The sequence below is a fragment of the Acipenser ruthenus genome, chromosome 2 (genome assembly GCF_902713425.1).
Source record: "Acipenser ruthenus chromosome 2, fAciRut3.2 maternal haplotype, whole genome shotgun sequence".
Taxonomy (NCBI): Eukaryota; Metazoa; Chordata; class Actinopteri; order Acipenseriformes; family Acipenseridae; genus Acipenser; species Acipenser ruthenus.
Genome location: NC_081190.1, coordinates 1,862,899 through 1,890,861, shown reverse-complemented (window position 1 = coordinate 1,890,861; position 27,963 = coordinate 1,862,899). Strand labels below are relative to the sequence as shown.

The 27,963-nt window shown below is 42.3% G+C and overlaps 2 protein-coding genes across 4 annotated transcripts; both read left to right on the top strand.

Annotated features, from left to right (window-relative positions):
- Positions 1 to 19: 19 nt before the first annotated feature.
- Positions 20 to 3,564, top strand: LOC117403586 (uncharacterized protein C2orf81 homolog). Of its 3 annotated transcripts, none has more exons than XM_058986078.1 (4): positions 20 to 124; positions 440 to 727; positions 1,373 to 1,585; positions 2,080 to 3,564. In XM_058986078.1, the coding sequence occupies exons 2-4, from the start codon at positions 491 to 493 to the stop codon at positions 3,112 to 3,114; spliced, it is 1,485 nt and encodes a 494-aa protein (XP_058842061.1). In that variant the 5' UTR covers positions 20 to 124; positions 440 to 490; the 3' UTR covers positions 3,115 to 3,564. The 3 variants fall into 3 exon arrangements, with proteins under 3 accessions (XP_058842061.1, XP_033861688.3, XP_058842069.1); XM_034005797.3 differs by having other exon boundaries at positions 20 to 172; XM_058986086.1 differs by lacking the exons at positions 20 to 124; positions 440 to 727 and adding an exon at positions 900 to 1,006.
- Positions 3,565 to 5,456: 1,892 nt separating this feature from the next.
- On the top strand, positions 5,457 to 9,037 carry LOC117403484 (zinc finger protein 239-like). Its single transcript, XM_034005617.3, has 3 exons — positions 5,457 to 5,661; positions 6,763 to 7,017; positions 7,409 to 9,037. Exons 2-3 carry the CDS (start codon positions 6,792 to 6,794, stop codon positions 8,308 to 8,310), a joined length of 1,128 nt encoding a protein of 375 aa, XP_033861508.2. The 5' UTR covers positions 5,457 to 5,661; positions 6,763 to 6,791; the 3' UTR covers positions 8,311 to 9,037.
- The last annotated feature ends 18,926 nt before the right edge of the window (positions 9,038 to 27,963 follow it).

Sequence of the window (27,963 nt, the reverse complement as noted above, 5' to 3'; positions counted from 1 at the left end):
CTAAGCAACCATTGACAACATCCCCCGTCGGTCTCTGCTCCTAAATCGTAACCAGAACAGCGAAGAGGCGAAACAGATATAAATACATTGAAAAAAACACCAAAATAGAGGATATTTGACTCTGGTAAGCACCTGGAATTGGAGTGGGATTTCTCTTGGAAACAATATTTAGGTACGTTAAATAGAATAACTGTAGTTTGGTTGGGTATTTATTTCCAATACATTTAATTCGATTTTTTATATCACTGTATGAAGACATAAATGTTTTTTCATTGATTTCTAACACTGTCAAAGACTTTTTTCCTTATAAAACACATTATACCAGGTGTATTGTTATTGTAAACAGTTTTACGATAAATGTTTAGCAATGTTTTCTAAGATATATATTAGTAAATTGTAAAGCAGTTCTAATGGAGACGACTGCTTTATTATTTTTCAGAGATTACCCGCCGTGTCCCTGTCTGGCTTGCTTTCCAAACAGCTAGATATCATGTCCCGCGCAGCGATGTCCAAATCACGGGCGGAGAAATCCCGCACCACCTCTGTGTCTGTTTCCCAGGCTGTTGGTCAAACAGCGCCCCCTGATGTTGTCCAGGGCCGACTCACCGAGGCCGACTGGGTCTCCATGGTAGCGCAGGAGGAGGGGGAGGAGGCGGTGGCGGAAGTCTTTGATGTCTTGATGGCCCGAGTGATGGAGGAGTGTTACAGAGCCTACCTAAAGAAGCAAGTGAGGAGGCACACATTTAATTACCGTCTGATACACAATGCAGCGCCACAGTATTCGATACCTGCTTACTGACTGCCCTGCACCTGAAACCTGTGAACAGAGATGTGTCACCAAGTAGATCAGATCAAACAAGTTCAGTAGGTTGCAAAGTTTCAAAGCCTGAGTGAATAACAGTCAGAGGTAAAACTTACAAGTCAAGACAACAAACGTTTCAGTGTTAGTGAACTTCACGTTACATCTGACACGTGTGGTCTAATAATAACATGAATAGCGGAAGATGTAAGTGCTGCTTCTTTCTGCCTTATTATTATTTAAGTAGTTGTTGGTGTAAATAATTGGCCTTCCTTATCATTAAATTCTAAATGCACTGAAAAAGTTTTGTACTTTGGAACAAGTTTAAAGATGTAGGACCTCAGCTGTTCATTTAAGTTTTGTACATCAGGAACAGTTTTTTTGGTTTGTTTGTTTTTTAATCCCTGCTAGACCGCAGACGGAGCCAGTGCCAATTGGCAAGGATTCAAAGTTATGAACAATGTTTTTCTGCAAACCATTGCTCAAGTAATCCCATTTCTTCAGGAGACACAAAGAGCACCTATTTTAATGTGAAATTCTAAATGTGCCTCGCTCTTTTCTCCTTCCCACCAGCTGATACCCTTCACGGTGATGCAGGCAAGAGATGCAATGGTTCAGATTGTGGAGTGGCGCTTCCTGGCCCGAGATAAGGGGGAGGAGTCTGTGCAGTGCGACCCCACCTGGCAAGAAGATGAGGAGCCCTCGCCATGTGGCACAGATTCCTGGGCACAAGGGTCTGTTCCAGTTGTGCACACAGGACTGACACCACGTGGGACAGGCAAACAGGTGCACTGCTCTTCATGTCTTAACTGTAGTTATTACAGTAGTGTAAGGCCTTACCTTATTGATTATATTATTTGACAATGTCCTTATTCCTGTTCCTATAAGATATTACAACTTTGTAAGATCTCTGCAAGCTATTGAAATAGAACTGACATTTATGTAGCACATTCCCACACAGTCAAAAATGTATTTTACAGAGCACAATTGTACAGCTGATTTATGTAGCCACTACTGAAGTGCAGCCCCCTGTAGTGTGTAAAGCAGTAGTGATTTTGTGCTTGCGTGCTACACAACGGTTTCTTTATCTTCATTCCGAACTGTTATTGTTGTTGGGTATTCCAAAAAGTGATAGGGTATACCTGTTAATGAATTTACACAGTAAGGGTATACTTACAGAGAATTTACAAAGAAATTGAAACTTTGAAAACTTAACAATTGTCATTGTACTGGTGTTGAGCTGTAAATTAAAATGAAACATCATTTAACCTTCTCTGCAGAAGCTGGCTGAGCCTCCTACTAAAGAGAACACACAACCTACGGCACACCAGCCAGAAACTGACACACAGCAGGAACAGAGTAAATCCAGACAGAAAGAAATCAAGGATTTGGATCTGACACCAAATAAACAGACCTCTGAGATCAAAAGAGAGAAAAAAGAACCACCTGTACCCAAAAAAACTAATCTCCCCCGTAACCCCACCCCCCCTCCCAAAGAGCAGAAAGCAAAAAGGCAGTACAAGCCCCACCGGGGGGCTCTGCCGTCAGCCGGCCTGCGTAACTTCACCAAACCTCTGGAGGACTCTGAGAGGGATCTGCTGATCCAGCAACTCTCCCAATCTCTCCCCTCTGAGCAAGACTCACCCAAACTGATCCCTGCTGCCTTTCACAACCTTCTGAAGATCCAGGGGAGCCGGCCGGCGCAGAATAATAACATCACCTACGATGAGTCCGGCAACGTCACCGCAGTGCGCAGGCTAGAGCCGGCACGGCTACCCAGGCACCTTGTGAGGCCGAGGGTCGAGCTGGTGGACCCCGAGGTGGAGGCCGAGCAAGTAAGGCTGGCAGCTATCAAGGCTGGGTGGGGTGCGCTGCGCAGGACCGTTCGGGGGAAAGACAAATCAGAGGTGCAGAGAGCCAGAGAAGCTGGGGCGCGACCAGATCGGACAGTGACCAAAAGCACCAGAAAGCAAATTTCCCTCTGTGTGCTGGATGATCCCCAGGCCTCTAAGTCTTTATATAAGGAGGAACGGCAGGTTCCACATGGCCCCATGTCCACAATGGCCAGTCTGCTCTTAGAGAGCATGGAGCTGTCCCCGGGAGTGGTGCTTCGAGAGCCCAGTGGTGCCAGACGAGGCTCGTGGAAAGGGTCCACACAAGAAGGCAGAGACTACCAAGGAAATGTTCTGAGGCCCATCCTCCCCAATGTGCCTCGACCCTTAATCTCTGTGGACCAGCTGCTGGAAGGCCACAGTCTTCAAGTGATCCACGCTGTCCCCCGTCATTCACTTCAGACTCCACTCGTGGGGCGCTAGAATTGTATTGTATTGAGTTTTTTTGTATAATATTTGGTAAAATAAAAATCACAGTTGTTTTTTTTTCTTAAAGCATATACAATAGAATAAAAAATAATACGTAATTTAAAATAGAAAAATGTAATGAAAATGTGCTACCGTGTTTCCAGTCTGTGTTAGAAGTGTGGTCAGCAGTGTTGGGGTGATTCAACTGCATTTGTTGACATGTAACTCAGCTTTAGATGGTGATGTTCGCTTGGTGATCATTGTTCCCCTGGTCAGACACATGGAACACTGAGACCAACTGTAATGCAGAAATGCCCACTGCAACTTGTTGCAAAATACAAAAACATGCGATTTTAGGAACAAGAGAAAGCCATTAGGCTCAACATACTTGCTTCTTACATGCAGCACTTTTCTCTTGAACTGTTTATACACTTAATGTGCATGGTAAATGATCACATAAGCTTATTACCCGCTCTGTTGAATCTTAATATTGCTTGCACAACGCTGTAGGAAGCAAGTACTCCTGTTCAAGCTCCTGTTAAATCTGCTAAAAAAAAAACATTTCATTTGTCTTAGAAATTTGCCCTTGTCTTGCATTTGCTTCAAAATAAGATCCCATGCATTTAGTGATGAAGTCTTCTTGCCCTGTTCACATTATTTAGAGCAGCAATGCAATAGACATCCAATTGACACAACATAGAGTCAGCATTGAGTTTGATTGTGCAGCTTGCTGGGTTTTAGCACCTACAGCACAGGAAGTGAGTATGGACATGGAACCAGGTGGTTACCATTAACGAATAGTTCTGTGCCAGGCAAAACAGCTTTCAGAGTCAATGTGAAAATAAAGTCTGGAAAACTAAAAGATAAAGCTCTTTTGTGAATGTTGTTATGCTCATGATTGAGAAATGTTACTATTGATTTAATTAGTTTATTTTTTTATATTCACATCCAATGCTGGGGTAATTGCAGTATATTTCTATATTGCACTGAGACATGTAAAATCCATGCAGTGTAAATAAAGTTCAAGAAGTGTGCTGTACTGTGCATCTTTTTGTCTTGATTCTGTACCATGGCACTGGATTTATAACCACTGCATTGCAATGGCATTAGCCTGGAGACCATCAGGTTCCACAAAGACAGAAAGGCCAACAGCACATCTGCATGGCCAAATGACCAGAGTGCCAAAGCACATGATGGAGGGGAGAGTGAGTAGCTTTCTGTCTATGCAAATCTGTCTGATTGTTCTTGTTTGGCATTCCTCAGGTCCATTTATAAATTGATTCTCATGATTCTGTGTCTGAACGCCATCTCAAAATAAAATGCATAAATGCATGTTCATGTGATAAACCTGTCACCAGCAGTATGTGTTAAAGTGATTTCCCTAAGTAAGAGCCATCACCAATAACAGCTGTGCTGGGTATTGCCAGTAAAACAACGGGAAACATGAGCCAAAGTGGTAGATCACTCTTGCTTTTATAAAGACTCTTTGGCTGATCTAGAGTAAAGTTACTTGGCAGGCAACTGCAACTAAAAACATACAGCTGGTTTCACAGAACTCGATTAGCGCTAGTCTTACCTAACATAACTAAGTGCTAATCCGGGTCTGTGAAACCAGCCAATAGTGACTCAAGCACCTTAATACAGACTTCTCACACAGGCCATCACTTAAAAGCACAGTATGTGAGTGACCTGGGTGCCTGCATGCTTACTGTGCATCATAAAACCTCAAGGGGACAGTCAGAATAAATCAAAATAAAATATGATGCAGACTGCTGTTTAAATTTCAAGTTGAACTGGAAACAGCTCATTTAACATGCTGCAGTCAATAAGCATCGATCCTCCTCGTGCTTTTTGCTTCCTCATGCTTTACCGTGTCTTTTACAATGTTTTATCATTTTGATTTCCCATTCCAGGTGTTCCACACATGTTCCCCACTTTACTGTTCTGTACTTTCTTATGTTGTGTCGTATTGTGCCACAGTCTTGTTAAATACGTTGTTCTGGAGACTAAATTGTTGACAGCATGTTTTATTAATATGTGCTGTTTTTGTTTTACTCAGAATCTTGCAGTATAGATACTGTACATTAAAGCACAATCGGAACTCCCCACCCTGTAACGCTGCCCAGCGCAGTGCCCAGCCAGCAGATACTTTTACAAACACAACATTCTACCAGCCAAAGTAAATGACACAAGTAACCACTCTAGTGCTACTTTGATTTCTACGTCTCCCCTCCATCCAAAACAAAAACAGCGATGCGATGAACCGCCCACGCTATTGGCTGACGGTGTTCCAAAGGAGGACTTGATTGGCTAACCTCCTCGTCAGTCTTTGGGGGTGGGTCAGTATGAGGCTTGTTATACGGAAGGAGAGATAACTGTTTTGTTGTATGTATGTGAATGCTGCGTCTCTCAGGTTAAATTATTTTCTGTACTTTTACTTTGTTCATATATTTATTTCACTGAAAAGTCGTATACAGTCTAAAGAGGTGAGACAGGTGGAAAGCAAGACTCGAAGATAAATAGAATTAAAACTTTAAAGCGACAAAGCCGAGGCGAGTACAGGTAAGGAACAGGCACAGTAACGTCAAGTACAGTACTACACTAGCCCTCTGATTCAGACACAGCTTGAGTGTCACTGAATTGTATGTTTGTCTTATTTTTGTACTGCATACTACTGTTACGGTATCCAGGACACCTGGACACCTCCTCTCGTTTGTAACCTTTCTTATATGACGTAAGAAGTGTCAAAGAACCGACTATAGTGATGTTGTTATCGATTTTAATGGCGATATTTCTGTAGGTGTATGTTGATGCCGTTACTGTTCTGCACTGCACTGCAGTGCACTGATGGCTGCCACTGTATACCTTTGTCTAAAAGGATATATATTCCAAAATTAATTTTACTGTATCTACAGTATCCACAAGCTTACTGTGCGTTTAAGAAACTGCAAAATAAATGTTGTTCTTCCTTCTTTCCAAACTCCCTACACCCTTTGTCAAATTATTTTCTCAAAACATGTTTCGTTGTAATGTCACCTGCTTCAGAAACCTGCCTGGCCTTTAATGATGTTAATATATGAATCCACAGTAGATTATCCATACTCAGAAACAACACTTAAATGTTAGTGTTCACTGAAGTGTGCTTTTCTTATGCAGGCATCAAAGTCAACAAAAAGTGTGGTTTCTGAATATCACCTTAAGTCTTATATTCTTCAATTTGCTTCCCGAACCAAAACACCTTGACTTGTCTCTTGTAGTAATGTCACACATAGAGGCTGTGTGGTCCAGTGGTTAAAGAAAAGGGCTTGTAACCAGGAGGTCCCCGGTTCAAATCCCACCTCAACCACTGACTCATTGTGTGACCCTGAGCAAGTCACTTAACCTCCTTGTGCTCCGTCTTTCAGGTGAGACGTAGTTGTAAGTGACTCTACAGCTGATGCATAGTTCACACACCCTAGTCTCTGTAAGTCGCCTTGGATAAAGGCGTCTGCTAAATAAACAAATAATAATAATAATAATAATAATAATACTGTACTACCTCAACAAGGTGTCCCAGTGCATGCTGCAGGGTAGTGTGCAGCACACCCCACAGAACAGCATCAAAGGAACAAATTCCCACTGTATTTTCCCAATTGTAAGAATGTCTCATTTATCCCCACACAGGTTCTGAAGAGGAAATGGTTTAGCATCGCATGAAGGACGTTTCCGAGATGGAATCTTTTTATATCAAACAGGAGTCCAGCGAGCCGCCATCCGCACCCTTGAAGTGTGTTGTTTCAGAGGACTGGAGTGTTCAGATCAAGGAAGAGGTGACAAGGGTGGCTGACAGTCCTGGGTACATAACAACCGAGAGCACTGGAGACGACGAAGGCGATATTAAACAAGAGGAAACATCACAGACCAGTAGCACTGTGACACGTACGTAAAACAACGTTAGCCTTATTGGGATTCAAATCTCTTTAAATATTTTTCAAATACAAAGTGGTGTGTATGTATTGCTAGTCTTATTCCCATACATTATAAAATGTAACTATTCAGAATATCCATGCAGTTTGATCCATTCCTGGTTTTATAAGACAAGCCCGAGCTTTGTTACCTCTGCACTGTGGCTATCCAGGCTCATTTTAAAACTTGGAAAGGGGGGAAACGGCTCTGCAATAGGAGTCTTATTCCATAAGTATTTAATGTTGGTTGCTGATTTAATATTGGTCACACCCTGTTCATATCCAGTGTAAAGGTGAGCTAAACTGAACGTGCTGTAACATTTATTTTTCTCCCTCTCTTTCTCGATCTATCATCTATCCTGAAGTGGATGTTAAATCAGAACATGGATCGTATCCCTGCCCTCACTGCAACTTCTCTTTTACTGGTGCCCAGTATCTGGAGAAGCACACAAAGATGGCACACAGAGAAGAATACGTGAAGATACTGAGAAACCAGGCCTCTTTGCACAGCACTGAATATGATAAGATTTTCAATGACTTGGAAAGCCTCAAGAAAAACAAGAGATTGCGCTTAGGAGGACCACCCTATTACTGTATTGAATGCGGGAATAGTTTCAGTCAGTTGGGAGCCCTTAAAATACACAAGCGAATTCACACAGGAGAAGCCCCTTTCCTGTGTACCGAATGTGGGAAAAGCTTCAAGGCTTCAGGAGACCTGAAAATACACCAGCGAATTCACACAGGAGAGACACCATATCACTGTGCTGACTGTGGGAAAAGGTTCAGCCAGCTAGGGAGCTTCAGAAGCCACCAGAGGACTCACACAGGAGAAGCTCCGTATTATTGTTACGATTGTGGGAAGAGTTTCAAGCAGCCAGGAAATCTTAAAAAACACCAGCGAACCCACACAGGAGAGAGGCCGTATCACTGTTTTCAATGTGGGAAAAGTTTCAAGCAGTCGGGAGACCTGAAAATACACCAGAGAATTCACACAGGCGAGAGCCCATACTGGTGTGCTGAATGTGGGAAAAGATACAAGGCTTCCAGGGACCTGAAAGTGCACCAGCGCGTTCACGCAGGAGAGAAACCGTATCACTGCTCTGAATGTGGGAAGAACTTCAGTCGGTGTAGGAGCCTTAAAATCCATCAGCGAATTCACACTGGAGAAAACCCATATGACTGTACTGATTGTGGGAAGAGTTTCCGGGTTTACATGCAACTGAAGAAACACCAGCGAATACACACAGGAGAGACAAAAACCTTATGACTGTTGTGAGTGTGGGAGAAGCTTCAAGCAGTCCCAACCCCTTATAGCACACCAGAGGACACACACGGAAGAAACGTGTATGTCTGTACTGAACGTGAGAGAATTTTAAGCAGCTAAGATCCTTTAAAAGACATCAGAGAACTCACAAAGGAGATAATCTGTAAACATATACACTATATGGCAGTAGTACTTAATTATGGCCCTTGAGATCCATTCCAGTCCAGGTTTATACTCCAAGAAGGTTCTAAAATAGTTAATTGAGCCTTCTAAGAGGCAATTGTCTAATTTAGGACCCGATTGATATAAAACCTGGATTTGAATGGATCTCAGGGGCCAGATCTGAGTACCACTGCTGTACGGAATACTTCTGCACCCTATAAATAATTTTATTTTAAAGGAAAGTATTCAGTCTTCAGGGAACCAGGGAGAGAGGCAGATAGATAAGTTCCTGCTTTTTGTAATTGTAACTACTACATTTGGTGACATTGTAAGGTGGTGTTTGAATTGGCTGAGTTTGTGTGTGATTAGTACCAGGTGAGTGGCTAAATTGATTAGCAGTTGATTTTGCTATTTGATTGGTTTCCACACAGTTTAGTTGGTTCTTTTGCCAAGCAGGGGTAACAACATTTATTCAAGCAGCTTATTTTAGCGCCAGCACGAAGCGCCAGCCAACAGAAGAGCCTCAACAAAAGAGCCGGGAGTCTAGCTGTGGGAGTCGACAGGTAACCAGGTAACCAGGTAACCAGCATTTGAAGCAAGATAGGTATTTGATCCTGCTCCTAGTAATTTTTCCATTAACTATATAGTATTACCTGGTGTTTCTAATTGGGGAGGAGTGTGTGATTTTATCCCAGGCAGTGTGCTTATTTTGAGTACTTAATTTGTAATTTGTAAATTTGAATCAGGGTGGGTTAACTTGATTAGAGCAGTTTGCATTTGAATTGGTCTCCACACAGCTCCTGCAGTTGTGTGATCCCATCAAAGTGTGTGAAACTATTGTCTCCAGAGCAGTTAGCAGCTAGTTCCCTTGCTAAGTGAAGGGAGTTATTTAAGAGTGGGCATCTGGTAATTAGTTCAGTCTTCAGGGAACCAGGGAGAGAGGCAGATAGATAAGTTCCTGCTTTTTGTAATTGTAACTACTACATTTGGTGACATTGTAAGGTGGTGTTTGAATTGGCTGAGTTTGTGTGTGATTAGTACCAGGTGAGTGGCTAAATTGATTAGCAGTTGATTTTGCTATTTGATTGGTTTCCACACAGTTTAGTTGGTTCTTTTGCCAAGCAGGGGTAACAACATTTATTCAAGCAGCTTATTTTAGCGCCAGCACGAAGCGCCAGCCAACAGAAGAGCCTCAACAAAAGAGCCGGGAGTCTAGCTGTGGGAGTCGACAGGTAACCAGGTAACCAGCATTTGAAGCAAGATAGGTATTTGATCCTGCTCCTAGTAATTTTTCCATTAACTATATAGTATTACCTGGTGTTTCTAATTGGGGAGGAGTGTGTGATTTTATCCCAGGCAGTGTGCTTATTTTGAGTACTTAATTTGTAATTTGTAAATTTGAATCAGGGTGGGTTAACTTGATTAGAGCAGTTTGCATTTGAATTGGTCTCCACACAGCTCCTGCAGTTGTGTGATCCCATCAAAGTGTGTGAAACTATTGTCTCCAGAGCAGTTAGCAGCTAGTTCCCTTGCTAAGTGAAGGGAGTTATTTAAGAGTGGGCATCTGGTAATTAGTTCAGTCTTCAGGGAACCAGGGAGAGAGGCAGATAGATAAGTTCCTGCTTTTTGTAATTGTAACTACTACATTTGGTGACATTGTAAGGTGGTGTTTGAATTGGCTGAGTTTGTGTGTGATTAGTACCAGGTGAGTGGCTAAATTGATTAGCAGTTGATTTTGCTATTTGATTGGTTTCCACACAGTTTAGTTGGTTCTTTTGCCAAGCAGGGGTAACAACATTTATTCAAGCAGCTTATTTTAGCGCCAGCACGAAGCGCCAGCCAACAGAAGAGCCTCAACAAAAGAGCCGGGAGTCTAGCTGTGGGAGTCGACAGGTAACCAGGTAACCAGCATTTGAAGCAAGATAGGTATTTGATCCTGCTCCTAGTAATTTTTCCATTAACTATATAGTATTACCTGGTGTTTCTAATTGGGGAGGAGTGTGTGATTTTATCCCAGGCAGTGTGCTTATTTTGAGTACTTAATTTGTAATTTGTAAATTTGAATCAGGGTGGGTTAACTTGATTAGAGCAGTTTGCATTTGAATTGGTCTCCACACAGCTCCTGCAGTTGTGTGATCCCATCAAAGTGTGTGAAACTATTGTCTCCAGAGCAGTTAGCAGCTAGTTCCCTTGCTAAGTGAAGGGAGTTATTTAAGAGTGGGCATCTGGTAATTAGTTCAGTCTTCAGGGAACCAGGGAGAGAGGCAGATAGATAAGTTCCTGCTTTTTGTAATTGTAACTACTACATTTGGTGACATTGTAAGGTGGTGTTTGAATTGGCTGAGTTTGTGTGTGATTAGTACCAGGTGAGTGGCTAAATTGATTAGCAGTTGATTTTGCTATTTGATTGGTTTCCACACAGTTTAGTTGGTTCTTTTGCCAAGCAGGGGTAACAACATTTATTCAAGCAGCTTATTTTAGCGCCAGCACGAAGCGCCAGCCAACAGAAGCGCCTCAACAAAAGAGCCGGGAGTCTAGCTGTGGGAGTCCAGCGAGGGGAGGCCTGCGCTGAGACGCTGTTCGACTAGATCCGAACCTACCAGCGCTCTGGAAGAAGCCATCTACTAGTCAGTTCTGTATCCTCCACCCCACTGCTCCTACTGTGCCTTTTGTCTTGCTTGTCCTGCTATGACTGTCTCTCACATCCCTGTTCTGTCCTCCCGTCCTCGTCCTCTGCCCTCCCTCCGCTACTGCTCCTCCAACCCCTCTAACCTCATTTCTCTGCCTCTCCCCCCCTCCCGCACACTCTCTGGTGCACTCTGGAACTGTCACTCTTCTGCTAACAAAGCTGATTTCATCTCTGCCTTTGCCTCCCACCTCTCGCTCGATTTCCTTGCTCTCACTGAAACCTGGCTGTCCCCTGATAACACTGTTACTCCTGCTGCCCTGTCCTCTCTCTACGTCCTGTCCCATACCCCGCGTCTCACCGGACGGGGAGGTGGGACGGATCTTCTCCTCTCTCCCTCCTTACTCTTTTCTGTCCCCTCTGATCTCACCTCCCTCTCTGTCACTACCTTTGAATTTCATGCAGTCCAACTAACCTCTCCCTGTCAACTCCTGCTCATTGTTTTGTACCGCCCCCCTGGGCCTCTCACTCACTTTCTGGATGAACTCGACTATCTACTCTCCTCCCTCCCCTCTCTGTCTACCCCGACTGTCCTGTTGGGTGACTTCAACATCCATCTCTCCAACCCCAGCCACTCTGCTGGATTCCTCCCTCTCCTTCACTCCTTCGACTTCTGTCTCTCTCCGTCCCCTCCTACCCACAAAGCTGGCCGTCAACTGGACCTCACCTTCTCCAGGGCCTGCTGCCCCTCCAACCTCTCTGTCACCCCCCTGGACCTCTCTGATCACTATTTCATCTCTTTTTCTCTCTCTCCCCCCTCTCCCTGCTCCTCCTACCCCCACTGTCACCTCTCGCCGTAACCTCCGCTCTCTCTCCCCCTCTGTCCTTGCCTCCACTGCTCTCTCTCACCTCCCTCCTATCGACTCCTTTTCACAACTCTCCGTAGACTCTGCTACCTCCACCCTCTTCTCCTCACTCACCTCCTCCCTCGACTCCCTCTGTCCCCTCACCTCCCGACCCGCTCGCCCCTCCCCTCCCCATCCCTGGCTCTCCTCTGTGCTCCGCTCGGCAAGAATCACACTGCGATCTGCTGAAAAGAAATGGAAGAGAACCAAACTCCCTGCTGCCCTAGACCTTTACCGCACTCTTCTCTCCTCCTTCTCCTCTACTCTCTCCTCTGCTAAATGTGCTTATTTCCAATCTGTAATCCAAGCCTCCACTAACAACCCACGTAAACTATTCTCTACCTTCTCCTCCCTCCTAAACCCTCCCCCCCCCTCCTCCTCCCTCCTCTATCTCCCCTGACGACTTTGCCTCCTTCTTCTCTTCTAAAATCTCAGATATCCGCAAACTCTTTAACACCTCTCCCTCCCCCGCACCCCCTCCTGCTCCAACCCCTACACCCACTACATCCCCTACTAACTCGCCCTCCCTCTCCACCTTCTTGCCCCTCTCAGACTCTGACCTCTCCTCCCTGCTCCAGGGTCACAAACCCACCACGTGTGCCTTGGACCCCCTCCCCACTCACCTCTTTCAAGCTGCTGCTCCTGCTCTACTCCCCTTCATCTCCTCCCTCCTCAACACCTCTCTACTTTCTGGCATCTTCCCCTCTGCCTTCAAAAAAGCCTCTATCACTCCCCTCCTCAAAAAACCTACCCTCGACCCCACCTCCCTCCAGAGCTACCGTCCTGTCTCCCTCCTACCCTTCCTCTCCAAAACCCTCGAGCGGACTGTACACCGCCAGCTCTCTGCTTTCCTGTCCAACCACTCTCTGCTTGACCCTCTCCAATCTGGCTTCCGCTCTGCTCACTCCACTGAAACCGCCCTTCTCTCTGTCACCAACTCACTTAAGTGTGCCCGAGCTGCCTCTCTCTCCTCTGTCCTAATTCTCCTCGACCTCTCTGCTGCCTTTGACACTGTTGATCACTCTATTCTACTATCATCTCTTGCTGACCTGGGGATCTCTGGCACTGCTCTGGCCTGGTTCTCCTCCTACCTCTCCAACCGCACTTACCAGGTAACCTGGCGTGGAGCAACCTCCACACCTCACCCTCTCTTGACTGGAGTCCCCCAAGGGTCAGTCTTGGGTCCTCTCCTGTTCTCTCTCTACACCCGCTCCCTGGGCCCCCTCATCGCATCCTATGGTTTCTCATACCATTTCTATGCTGATGATGCTCAGATTTTCCTCTCCTTCCCCACCTCTGACTCCACCATCTCCTCCCGTATCTCTACCTGTCTGTCTGCTATTTCCTCCTGGATGCACTCGCATCACCTCAAACTCAACCTCTCTAAATCTGACCTCCTTTTCTTTCCCTCCTCCTCCCCCTCCTCTGATCTCTCTATCTCTGTTCCTCTGGAATCTACCACACTCTCTCCCTCTTCCTCAGCTAAAAACCTTGGAGTCACCCTGGACCCCTGCCTCTCTTATTCCCAGCACATCTCCACTCTGGCACGCACTTGCAGATTCTTCCTGAGCAACATCCGAAGAATCCGACCCTTCCTCACCAACTATGCTACCCAGCTCCTGGTCCAGGCCCTGGTACTCTCCCGCCTAGACTACTGCAACTCCCTCCTGGCTGGCCTCCCTGCGTCCGCCACCCGTCCGCTCCAGCTCATCCAGAACTCTGCTGCTCGCCTGGTGTTCTCTCTACCTCGCTTCGCCCACGCTACTCCACTACTCCGCTCGCTCCACTGGCTCCCGATCACCGCTCGCATCCAGTTCAAGACTCTTGTACTAGCCTACAGATGCCTTGATCAGACTGCACCCAGCTACCTCCAGACCCTCATCTCTCCCTACACCCCCACTCGACCTCTCCGCTCCGCCTGCACTAGAAGACTGGCTCTACCTCCGCTACGCTCCCCTGCCTCCCGAGCCCGCTCCTTCTCCACCCTTGCTCCGCAGTGGTGGAACGACCTTCCTACAGATGTCAGGACTGCCCAGTCCCTGACCACATTCCGGCGCCTCCTTAAGACTCACCTCTTCAAACAGCACCTGTAGAACTCCTCTGTTGTATCCTGGGACACTATCACCCTTCATTTAAATATGCTTTATTTTGCTCTTATCTGCCCCCTATTTTACTGCATTTAATCCTGTACCTCAGAATATTGTAATCTCCCAAGTGTTTAATCTGTAGTATTTTGTACTTAATCATATCCTGATGTAACTATCACTACTTAATCATATCCTGATGTAACTTTCACTATTATCTGCTGTATTATTGAATTGTGGTTTGTCACACTTGAGAATTATTGTATTTCTTGTTCTTATTGTATGACTTATATTGTAACACTTGAATGTATTTGTATTTGCTTGCGATTGTAAGTCGCCCTGGATAAGGGCGTCTGCTAAGAAATAAATAATAATAATAATAATAAAGTATACGTGAATAGATATTAGAAGTGTGTGAAACACTTCATATATTAATGTCTGATTTCACAGACCGCAAATACACTTGTCTTGGTACTTACATAAGGTGTTATTTGAGGCCCAGGAAATCTAGTACTGTGTAGTTAGAGACAGATTCATTTTTAAGTGTATTTATGTTTTGTATTGTTTTAAATTAATATTCTTACTGGAAACAATTAAAATAAGTGACAAACCAAACTTGCCATCACAGTAAATATTACAAAAATGTCCACTCACAAGTTGTTTAACATATTGCAGTTTCTTAATTTAAACCAACATACAATATACCATTCTTACTATTCCTTGATAAGAAACTGGATTTAAAGATTTTATCTATCTATCTATCTATCTATCTATCTATCTATCTATATATAGATATATAAATTAGGGGTTTTTACCGAATATAAATTCGTATTAAGATATGCACAAATAATTGGTCTTCTTCCTAATATTAGTAATGGCCAAATAGTGACTTTCATTTTTATGAATATTAGGCCGTATTCGTTGCAAATGAAGTGTTTGAAATCAGTGAGAATTGAGAGCCTCTCATTTCAACCACGCCTCCCTCTGCAGTCTGTGACACTGGAAGCCAATCAGTGTGGGGAAGAAGGGTACAGAGTCAGTGCTTCAGTTCATTCGATTCGAGAGCGCTGTATAGGGAAAAGTAAAGTGGAATTGTGCTTAAATTTGTTTCACTGTGTCAAGAAAAAAGACTTGTGTTGTCGTAATTTAAATAAAATAGTGTTTTTGGAGGGGGTAGGAGCTTTGAAGTTTTTTTAAACGTTGTGAAAATATAATTAATATTTTTGTAACCAGCTTAGCAAGACGATGGTCTCTGTGTATCGTGCACAGTTGCAGCACTAGGCTCCAGTTTGGAGCTGCACTGCAGGCTGTGTGAAAGAGGAAAAACGCTGTCTTACTGATGGTTGGGATTTTAGAAGAGTGTTTATTCGATTTTAAAAAACTTTAAGGGGCAAACATAAAGGGGCATTACGTCATCAAAAATACAAAAAGAAAGCGAAGCGCCCTACTTATAGTAGAGCTTTGTTACAAAATACAGCACAGGACTGGACTGCACAGTATATATTATACACAGTAGAAGTGAAGTTTGCATGGGTGTTGCATAGAAAACTGCACATTGTTGCATTGTTTTGTCACTCAGGACATTTTTACATTGTAAATAAGTGTAAATAAACGAGTTTTAAACAACTTCTGGGTTTGCCCCTTCCCACTTCCAGTTTGACGAATACAAACATGAGTACTAATAGTATGGGCACGAATACAGATACAGATACTGGCTCTATGTACCACCCCTAATATACAGTGCCTTGCGAAAGTATTCGGCCCCCTTGAACTTTGCGACCTTTTGCCACATTTCAGGCTTCAAACATAAAGATATGAAACTGTAATTTTTTGTGAAGAATCAACAACAAGTGGGACACAATCATGAAGTGGAACGAAATTTATTGGATATTTCAAACTTTTTTAACAAATAAAAAACTGAAAAATTGGGCGTGCAAAATTATTCAGCCCCTTTACTTTCAGTGCAGCAAACTCTCTCCAGAAGTTCAGTGAGGATCTCTGAATGATCCAATGTTGACCTAAATGACTAATGATGATAAATAGAATCCACCTGTGTGTAATCAAGTCTCCGTATAAATGCACCTGCACTGTGATAGTCTCAGAGGTCCGTTTAAAGCGCAGAGAGCATCATGAAGAACAAGGAACACACCAGGCAGGTCCGAGACACTGTTGTGGAGAAGTTTATAGCCGGATTTGGATACAAAAAGATTTCCCAAGCTTTAAACATCCCAAGGAGCACTGTGCAAGCGATAATATTGAAATGGAAGGAGTATCAGACCACTGCAAATCTACCAAGACCTGGCCATCCCTCTAAACTTTCAGCTCATACAAGGAGAAGACTGATCAGAGATGCAGCCAAGAGGCCCATGATCACTCTGGATGAACTGCAGAGATCTACAGCTGAGGTGGGAGACTCTGTCCATAGGACAACAATCAGTCGTATACTGCACAAATCTGGCCTTTATGGAAGAGTGGCAAGAAGAAAGCCATTTCTTAAAGATATCCATAAAAAGTGTCGTTTACAGTTTGCCACAAGCCACCTGGGAGACACACCAAACATGTGGAAGAAGGTGCTCTGGTCAGATGAAACCAAAATCGAACTTTTTGGCAACAATGCAAAACGTTATGTTTGGCGTAAAAGCAACACAGCTCATCACCCTGAACACACCATCCCCACTGTCAAACATGGTGGTGGCAGCATCATGGTTTGGGCCTGCTTTTCTTCAGCAGGGACAGGGAAGATGGTTAAAATTGATGGGAAGATGGATGGAGCCAAATACAGGACCATTCTGGAAGAAAACCTGATGGAGTCTGCAAAAGACCTGAGACTGGGACGGAGATTTGTCTTCCAACAAGACAATGATCCAAAACATAAAGCAAAATCTACAATGGAATGGTTCACAAATAAACATATCCAGGTGTTAGAATGGCCAAGTCAAAGTCCAGACCTGAATCCAATCGAGAATCTGTGGAAAGAACTGAAAACTGCTGTTCACAAATGCTCTCCATCCAACCTCACTGAGCTCGAGCTGTTTTGCAAGGAGGAATGGGCAAAAATTTCAGTCTCTCGATGTGCAAAACTGATAGAGACATACCCCAAGCGACTTACAGCTGTAATCGCAGCAAAAGGTGGCGCTACAAAGTATTAACTTAAGGGGGCTGAATAATTTTGCACGCCCAATTTTTCAGTTTTTTATTTGTTAAAAAAGTTTGAAATATCCAATAAATTTCGTTCCACTTCATGATTGTGTCCCACTTGTTGTTGATTCTTCACAAAAAATTACAGTTTCATATCTTTATGTTTGAAGCCTGAAATGTGGCAAAAGGTCGCATAGTTCAAGGGGGCCGAATACTTTCGCAAGGCACTGTATATACACTACCGGTCAAAAGTTTTAGAACACCTCAATTTTTCCAGTTTTTATTGAAATTTACGCAGTTTAATATCTCAATGTACTCTGAAATTAAAGCATAGAACAAATAAACAATTGGAGATAAAAAAGAAATCATGGAATCGTTTTGTTTAACAAAATTTAATCTAAATTTTTGACTCATCAAAGTAGCCACCTTTTGCAGATATAACAGCCGAACACACTCGTGGCATTCTTTCTACAATGGAAATCAAATATTGTTCGGAAAGTTCTTCCCAACACTGTTGCAGAAGTTCCCACAAATGTTTTGCACTTGTAGGTTGCTTTGCTTTCACCCTTCTGTCCAGTTCATCCCAAACCAGCTCGATGGGGTTTAAGTCTGGAGACTGTGCTGGCCATTCCATGATTTGAAGCCTACCGTCTCGTTCTTTTCTTCTAAGGTAGTTCTGACATAGCCTGGAGGTATGTTTTGGGTCATTATCTTGCTGTAGGATAAACCCCTGACCAACTAGGCGTATACCAGAGGGTATTGCATGGCGCTGCAAAATGCTGTGGTAGCAGTTTTGGTTCAGGGTGCCACTCACTCTGCAAGTCGCCGACTCTGGATCCAGCAAAAGAGCCCCAGACCATCACGCTTCCTCCTCCATGTTTGACAGTTGGTGTCACACACCGAGGAACCATCCTTTCGCCTACTCGATGGCGTACAAAAACCCTGCGTGATGAACCGAAGATTTCAAATTTGGATTCATCGGTCCATAAGACCTTCTTCCAGTCTTCAGTAGTCCACTGGCGGTGCCTCATGGCCCAGGCAAGCCTCTTTTTCTTATTTTGCCATCTTAGCAATGGCTTTCTTACTGCCACTCGACCTGTCAAACCTGCAGCTCAAAGTCTTCTCTTCATAGTTGAAACTGAGACTTGCTTACTTCGACTAGTGTTAAGCTGTGCTTGAAGCTGTTGTCCTGTGAGCCGCCTATCACGCAAGCTGTTGACTCTCAGAAACTTGTCTTCTGATTCTGTTGTGGCTTTGGGTCTGCCAGACCTCTTCCTGTCAAGAGTTTCCTCCAGTTTCCAAGTGCCTTTTGATGGTGTAGGAAACTGTACTCACTGACACCTTGGCTTTCTTTACAATTTCTAAAGGAAAGACCTACACTTTTAAGGGTTAAAATGGTCTGTCTTCCTTTGTTAATTGCCTTTTTCTTGCCATTATGAGAGCAATATACTACTTCCTGCAGTACAATACTGTCCAAATAATGCTTAAGAGGGTGTAGTAACACAGTCTGTTCCAACACTGCTTTTATACAGACAGAGGATTTGTAAGTAATCAACAAAAGTTGGGACACCTGTAGGAATTGTTAGCATCAACTTTCAAGGCTTAATTTACTCCCATTGCTGCAGAACAGCTGTAAGTTGTTAACCCATTACTTGTTCCCTGAAAAAGGCCTTTTTGTATAACTCTGAAATGTATATTATTTTTCAGTTTTTGGTAACCTAAACTTTTTTTTTAACCTCTGGCAGTTTACCGCTTACCTTTGTACCATTTCAGGTTATTCACTGGACTTGAACTGCTTAAATTTCAATAAAAACTGGAAAAATGGGGGTGTTCTAAAACTTTTGACCGGTAGTGTGTGTGTGTGTATATATATATATATATATATATACATACATACATACATACATACATACAGTGCTCACCCGTTATAATGCGCCTCGTCATGGTGCGGGATTGGTTATAACACAGTTGGGTCGTGGCTCCCATTTAGAATATAAGAAAGTTTACAAACGAGAGGAGGCCGTTCGGCCCATCTTGGTCATTTGGTCTTTTGCCGTTTTTATTAGTTTATAAACAGGTTACTTGCTATATTAACTAAATATATACACCAAAAAAACAAATAAGTACCAGGCAAACTAAGTAGGTGTCCCTCTGAAATAAAGTTTAATCTGCGCTACAACAGTTGGTCTCAGCTCTGTTGATAGCGTTTGGCTCAGCAATAACACTGCAATTTTATTCATATTAAACCACTGCCATTTCCGGGAATCTGGCAAGAGACAGAAATCTGCAGACCATCCACTAGGTGGTGCTAAAGCCACACACATGAGCCTAAGCAGGTGAGGATACTTACATCCTGGGTACATGGCACCACTCCACTAAGCATTCCAGAACAAAGAGGTCCTATTTTAAAGTCTAATTTTCTATGCTGTCAAGGTCTTAAAGTGGAAGTGCAAAATACAGCGGTAAATCTTGCCTTGACCTATTCTTCCGGCCCTAGTTTCTCTCGTACACACATGTGGTACACACACACACTGGAAGCTCATGAAAGTTCTCTCATACACGCATGTGATACACACTGGATGCTCATATGAAAGTTCTCTCATACACACGTGGTACACACACACTGGATGCTCATATGAATGTTCTCTCTCATACACGCATGTGATACACACTGGATGCTCATATGAAAGTTCTCATACACACATGTACACACACTGGATGCTCATATGAAAGTTCTCTTTCATACACACGTGGTACACACACACACACACTGGATGCTCATATGAAAGTTCTCTTTCATACACACATGTGGTACACACACACACACACTGGATGCTCATATGCAAGTTCTCTTTCATACACACATGTGGTACACACACACACACACTGGATGCTCATATGAAAGTTCTCTTTCATACACACATGTGGTACACACACACACACACTGGATGCTCATATGAAAGTTCTCTTTCATACACACATGTGGTACACACACACACACACTGGATGCTCATATGAAAGTTCTCTTTCATACACACTTGTACACACACACATACACTGGAAGCTTATATTTATAAGCTTATTTATTTATTTATTTATTTAGGAAATTAACCCATTGAGGCCGAAGCCTCGTACATAAAACAACACAATTAATATTTGTGTGGTCCAGCCTTAGACAATAACAAGAAATAAACAAAGGTGCAGTAATGCAGCGTTATTTATTTATTTATTTATTTATTTATATTTCTTTTCAATGTGGGCTAAAAGAAAAGCAATGGCAAGGAGTTTTAAGCACATCCCCAATACGCTCTTTATAACCAAAACATGAGAGGCGATCAAATTCCACTCTTAAACCAGGTGAAAAAGGGTTCCAGGTTTTTGGGAGTCGGTAACATAAAGCCAGTTCTCCTGATCGTGTCCGTATCCTTGGGACTACCAAACTATCAGAATCATGAGATCGCAAACTATAGTCAGTATTGACCTTTTGACCAAAGTACTAAGATAATCAGGAACCATACCTTTAATAACTTTAAAAACGAAGCAATACCGAGTTTTTATACATCTGGCAATGATGTGTCAAAAAAGGACACTCTAAAACAAAACGGCAGCATGAATGATATATTACATCCAATTTTTGCAAAGACTGCTTGGAAGCAAACTGATAGATAAAATCACCATAGTCCAAAACAGGTAGAATAGTAATAGTCACTAACTTTAATCTGCTAGCCTGAGAAAAAAAAACGTATTATTCCTAAAAAGGAAACCTAGTTTAGGTCCTAATTTTGAAAACAGTTTATTAATGTGATAATTAAATGTAAGATGCTCATCGATTCATATACCTAAATATTTATAGGAGGAAACTTTCTTAAGTGATTCACCATACAAAGTAGTAATAGCCCAGGTCTGACTACTAACGTTTTTCCTGTTAGAACAAAATAACATGGGTTGAGTCTTAGTTGCATTTATGCACTCTGCAGATCTCTCTGCACAGCCTGTATGGAATATCCAGTTGTATATAGAATAGTGTCATCTGCATATAAATGTATGCTTGAATTTGTAGTGCCCAAGTTACATCCCAAATCATTTATATACAAAGTAAATAGTAGTGATCCAAGTACTGAACCCTGAGGAACCCCTCTGCACAGAGATAAAAAAGGTTGACATATTTCCATCAGCTCTTATTGCTTGTGTTCAATTTGTTAAGCTGTCCTTGAACCAATCCACAGCCCTGTCACTAATTCCCAGGCCACCTCATTTTCTACAGAGAACAGTATAATCAACTGAATCAAAAGCTCTTTAATTGCTCACTTACTAACATCTCAGATATTTTAGCAATAACTGGTAGGACAGATATAGGCCTATAATTATTAAGGTCTGAGGGTGCGCCTTCCTTAAAAACAGGGACAACATATACTGATTTCCATATTGATGGAATTGAATTGGTGATTACAGAAAGATTAAATAATTCAGTTAATGAGCAATAATCCTAGCTGCTATCTTTAAGAAATATGGCTCCAGATTATCGGGTCCAGCAGACTTCCTTTGATCAAGGTTCATTAGTAATTTAACTACCTCCTTTGTTTTTATAGTTTGAAAATAAAATGTAGCTGTAGTCTTATCCTTCCTTAGTTTGTCTAAGTTAGACTCAATGTGTGACTCAGTATTGGCAACAAGCAAATCCGTTGACAAATGTGTTACAAAGTTTTCAAATGCTTGACCGTCCCTAATAAAAATGCTTATTAAAACAATCAATACTATCTTTACTCCCAGTATAACTACAGTCATTAAATGTAACCTGATGAGGGACAGCTGATGATATCGTAGTGCATTGTATGTTTTTCACAGGGTTCCAGAATGTACATGGGTCATTCATATTATCAGTAGTTAGTCTCAGGAAATAATCAGATTTAGTTTTCTTGATTAAATTCGTACACTTATTTCTCAAAGTACGAAACTGTTGCCAATCATGTTCAGATGTTGTTTTCCCTGCTCTAGCCCAGCATTGGTCTCGAGCTTCTAACGACCCTTTGATTTCACTAGGGAATCAGGGACAATTATATATTTTACACACAGCTTTTTTTAATGGAGCATGATTATTGATAACTGTACTAAATTCATAAAAAATACCCCCAAGCAATATCAACTTGTGGGAAACATGTAATTACTGTCCCATCAATATGGGACACTGCAGTTAAAAACCTGCATCTTTAATTTTTTTATAGTGTCTTTTGAAGAGAATTTTCGGTTTAAGTTTAGGGATATGCACATCTCTGATACAATAAATTGTATTATGATCGCTAAAAGCATTACAGAAAGTTCCTGCCTCTTTGTACCTATTTGGATAGTTTGTAAAGCATAGATCAATTAAAGATCATTTAGACCTTCTGATTAGTATTCAAGTGTCCAACTAACATGTGTATAGCTAATGATTAAAGGCTGTTTCATATAAAGGCATTCTGATTACTCAGGGTGGTGTGATGTGCTCAGGTATTGTATCAGTTGGGGCTAGATGCCTGTGGCTTCAGGACTCATAACCCCCTCTGCCATTGTGATATTTCAGCACATCAATCCACCCTGTCTTACTATAATGCTTACAAAACGTGTATCATAACAGTGTGTTATTATCACTAATAATAATCTATAACTGTTAATAATAACATGTTTACACATCAGGGCCGGCGCTAGGGGGATACCAGGGGGGGCCCGGCCCTCCCAAATGTCCCTTTGGCCCCCCCAGATCCACTTTCCTAAACAGTTTCTTTAAGAGAGTGAAGCTGGGTGGGACAAATGTGTATATTATCTTCCATTTCATTTTCTAATTTCATCTGTGCATTTTTACATTTTCTATTTGACTCATATGCTTGAATATAGATACAGTACTTGCAAAGCACATCACATTATCAAATATATATATCTGCCCACTCAGTTTAAGCTCACATCCGGTTTAAGAAGCCATTAAAATGAAGAGAGAGAGTGTGTGAGAGAGAGGGAAGTACTGTAGACAGTTAAGAACAGTAAACAGAGAGATTATTAAAAGGTTAGTAAATTTAGGTTAGTGATTTAGTTTAAAGTATCAACGTTTGATTGCCAAGGAAATAGATTTTTTTTTTTTGCCATCCATTCATTTTATTTAGTTATTATTGCGTACATTAAGTTAGTTTTATTTACTTCTGGGCCTCCTTACTGTAGTTCTGCTGCATCACAATTGATCGGTTTCTTATTCGACAAAATAAAGAGCCTGTGCCTCACACTACTACTAGAAGCACTGATAATAAAAGAGCCTGTGCCTCACACTACTACTAGAAGCACTGATAATAAAAGAGCCTGTGCCTCACACTACTACTAGAAGCACTGATAATAAAAGAGCCTGTGCCTCACACTACTACTAGAAGCACTGATAATAAAAGAGCCTGTGCCTCACACTACTACTAGAAGCACTGATAATAAAAGAGTCTGTGCCTCACACTACTACTAGAAGCACTGATAATAAAAGAGCCTGTGCCTCACACTACTACTAGAAGCACTGATAATAAAAGAGCCTGTGCCTCACACTACTACTAGAAGCACTGATAATAAAAGAGCCTGTGCCTCACACTACTACTAGAAGCACTGATAATAAAAGAGCCTGTGCCTCACACTACTACTAGAAGCACTGATAATAAAAGAGCCTGTGCCTCACACTACTACTAGAAGCACTGATAATAAAAGAGTCTGTGCCTCACACTACTACTAGAAGCACTGATAATAAAAGAGTCTGTGCCTCACACTACTACTAGAAGCACTGATAATAAAAGAGCCTGTGCCTCACACTACTACTAGAAGCACTGATAATAAAAGAGCCTGTGCCTCACACTACTACTAGAAGCACTGATAATAAAAGAGCCTGTGCCTCACACTACTACTAGAAGCACTGATAATAAAAGAGCCTGTGCCTCACACTACTACTAGAAGCACTGATAATAAAAGAGCCTGTGCCTCACACTACTACTAGAAGCACTGATAATAAAAGAGCCCGTGCCTCACACTACTACTAGAAACACTGATAATAAAAGAGTCTGTGCCTCACACTACTACTAGAAACACTGATAATAAAAGAGCCTGAGGTATGTTTGGTCAACGAGAGAGAAGCTTTAACACAAGTTGGTTTAAATGTAATGTTGTTGAAACTGCCACCCTGGGATACTTCAAGAAGCTGCTTGATGAGATTCTGGGATCAATAAGCTACTAATAACCATTTTACAACTGGGCTTTTTAAAGCTATTTGAATACAATCTACAGAAAGATCCAAAATTAGCAGAGATAGTAAAGACTATACCACAAAATGCAAAGTATACAGCAAAAGATATACAAAATTAAGTGATAGAGACATTGAGTAAATGGTTCTTAATCAAATTAAAGAGAAATATATGCATTCTGATTCTAGTGGGTACTTTATCAAAAGTGATGGGACAGGAGATAAGTGCAATGTAGGAAATCTGTCCATCATGGTAAGATGTGTTACTGATTCAATACCTGAGGAGCATCTGATTGGCTTACTTGAACTGCATCAGTTGGATGCAGAATACATTACAACTCAAACACTTCAACACCTCTCTGAAGCAGGTTTTAATGCTGACAGCATCATCAGCCAGTGCTACGATGGAGCATCAGTGATGAGTGGGGTTAATGGAGGTGTGCAGGCTTTACTGCAAAGAAAACTAGGAAGGCACATACCATACACACATTGATACAACCATCAGCTGCACTTAGTACTAGTGCATGCAATTCAAAGTGAACCATGTGCAAAGAGATTGTTTGATCTTTGTAGTTCTCTGTATGCATTCTTTCATCAGTACTACATTGATAGAAATTTGCTGGACGTCATGTTGAAGTGACCAAATGTGTTGCTGATAATCAGGATCTTATTCTTGATATACTGTCAGAAGTCTCAGAGGATAATATTGCTTCCATAGACTCATGTACAGAAGCATCCAGACTTTTTTCTCAGCTAAAGAGACAGAGCTGCTTTGTTCTTGGAAAGTTCCTAGTCCATATTATTGGTATTTCAAAGCCAGACAATACTGTTCTTCAGTCACATTCTGTTGATCTGTGATGTGCTGGTGAGATGATAAGAGCATCAGTAGATGCATTAAAAAAAATATCTGTCAAGATGAAGATTTCTGGAATGAGCACTGTAGTGTAGCTGTACTACAAAGAGACAGAGAACCATGAGTAAGCAGCTAGATGATTCTGTTGTGTTTTCAACACTAGGACATTCAGACTCTGCAAGTACTGCTAAATCTGACTGCAGTCTGACATTAAAGAGACCTTGTGGAAGGGTGGGGTTATTCACTGACACAGGAGACAGAAGATTGTAGTTGCAAACGCTGCACAGGTGCTCAGTTTTATTTATTTTCTTTTGTATTTATTTTTGCCCGCAGAGGGCGCTGTTGTCTGTGGCCTGTATACCGGCAATGGTAATTAGGACCACAGGTTACCAACACATGTATAGGCAGGCGCATTCACAGGTGCTCAAAAATAATAATGAAAACCATGACTGACAGGCGGATCCTAAGAGACTGCTGCCCTCTTCCTGCAGTATCACGCATGTGCCAGATAGTCAGTCCAGATCTCCCCTGTTACAAACCTATGTTAAACATTGAACAGTGTCCGAGATGGAACACAGATTGTCTCAGAAGAATCTGGATTTAATGAAGTCTTTGTCTTGCCTTGTACTCCACTCGAGTACATGTCTTGATGCTTCCATGCTAGAGCCTCTTCAGATGATAGCTGCTGTTATTCACAAAAATGACATGGCCAGTGAAATTGTTGTAGCTAAACCTAACCACTTATACCGGATACCCAAACTAAACTGCAGATTTACAATCTTTGCTGCTACACTCCACAGCGAGCTTGACAGCACAGAGACACAGCATTCATACAGACAGACATGCTAATGTTAATGGTTAAATAAACTTGCTTTACTCCTGGAATGCATTAGATGGCAGTGTTGGTGCATGTCGAGGTGAGGAGTACCAGCTGCACATGAATCCCTGAACACAGGCATAAAGGAATGGCAGAAATCTGTGGGATAAGCAGGAATGTGATCAGCCCAGTGCTGTGTGCTGTCTTGTCTACCTGCCTTCCTGCAGCACAGGTGCTCTGCCAGCTGAGCTCCCCAGCCAGTCTTTCTGTCTCTCTGCTCTGTCTGGAGCTGATGCACGCTGGTCAGTGCAGCTTTCAGATGGAGCTGCAGTGTACAGGCATCGGGGCTCCCGCACATCACTGTGCACCAGCTGTTTAACCCTTCACCTTCCTCGCACATGATCTCACAGCTACTGCCGGCAGGGAGCAGCTTGAGAGTGTAGTCGATTTAGACAGCCATCAAACCCATCCCTCCAAGTCCCCTGGCGTTACAAAGCAGACTGCAGAGGAAAGAGGACTTCTGCCGCAGTGCCAGTGAGCTCATTGAAAATGTTGTTGCTTTCCAGACTTTATTTTGACTGCCACAACACTTCAAGTTATTTTCCTGTATAACAGGCAATAAACCCCCTGACTCTCAAGTTCCATGCTGCACATGTCAGGTAACACAGGAGCTTTAATGGGGAGAAGAAACCAAGAAGTTCCTTCAACGGTAGTCGTGGCAAGATTAAGTTTCAATAATATGTTTTCAAATATGTTAAAGGGCTACTCTCAAATCAAATCAAAAGCTCTTAGAATATTGAATTCCTCCCTTTAATGTCATGTGTGTGTTTTGTATTATTGTTTTGGCTTCATTCTTTCACTGGCTTACTAAGTAATGTACTTTTATAAACCACAGGGACTGCTTCTGAAAAACTTTTGAAAGCTTTGTAAAGAGATTTTACATGTACTCACAGTTGCCACTGTTGCAGAGGGGGCAGACATTACAGTTACACACCCATAAGTGGTCTTTTCTAGAAAATTAACTTTTTAGAAGCAGGGTGTAATGATCCCTTGTATATTAATATTATAATTATAATTAATAATATTAATATTAGCTCTGCACCTTTAAGGTTTGGAGCTCTTGAGAGACTGACGTCAAACTCCACCTCCCAACAGAGTAGAGGTGTTTGCGTGTGTCGGAGAGGAGAGTGGAACAAGTACAGCAATGCGGTTAATAGTTGTGCAGGGATACGGGAACTCTTACAACAATATGCATATATTGGCTATCTGTGGTTTGTGTACTCGATTGTGAGGATGGAGTAACGAAGTATGTGTTGGAAAATAAACTGAGGCCTTTCCAAATATCTGGACTTCTGCGTATTCATTCAAGGACTCTTTCCTACATTATTACTCTGGCAGAAACCTTACAAGGGATTGAAAAATTCTTAGTAAACGTTTGATGAGAAATCTCTAGCAACGCTATAGATAGATATTGACAAAGACTTCAATCGCTCAATCGTTGGTCTAAAAGCAATGCTACAATGTTTCATGATGTTTCAGTTTGACATGTTGCTTTTTTATTTCTTTAAAGAGCTGAAGAAGGCTTCTAACACACAGCTTGGGTATAACAGCTCCCCAGCAACCACCGCTATCCCAGTCATGTGACAGCACAAAAGTGATTGGCTGCAGGTCGGCGACTGATGCTGCATAATGCTATTTTGATTGGATGCACTCAAATGCACCCTTCTGATTGGCTGAATGGACTACAGGAATTCAATATACAGTATGTGGGTAGAGGTTAGGACTTCCTCAAACCTGTGGAGTAGGTGGGGTGTTACACAATCATGGAACCTGACAG

Bases quoted from the DNA above. Each gene is read 5' to 3' on its own strand.
- LOC117403484 (XM_034005617.3), top strand. From the start codon at position 6,792: ATGAAGGACGTTTCCGAGATGGAATCTTTTTATATCAAACAGGAGTCC. The intron at 7,018-7,408 runs GTACGTAAAACA...TCTATCCTGAAG, and splicing joins GACCAGTAGCACTGTGACAC to TGGATGTTAAATCAGAACAT.
- LOC117403586 (XM_058986078.1), top strand. From the start codon at position 491: ATGTCCCGCGCAGCGATGTCCAAATCACGGGCGGAGAAATCCCGCACC. The intron at 728-1,372 runs GTGAGGAGGCAC...CCTTCCCACCAG, and splicing joins GAGCCTACCTAAAGAAGCAA to CTGATACCCTTCACGGTGAT. The intron at 1,586-2,079 runs GTGCACTGCTCT...CCTTCTCTGCAG, and splicing joins CACGTGGGACAGGCAAACAG to AAGCTGGCTGAGCCTCCTAC.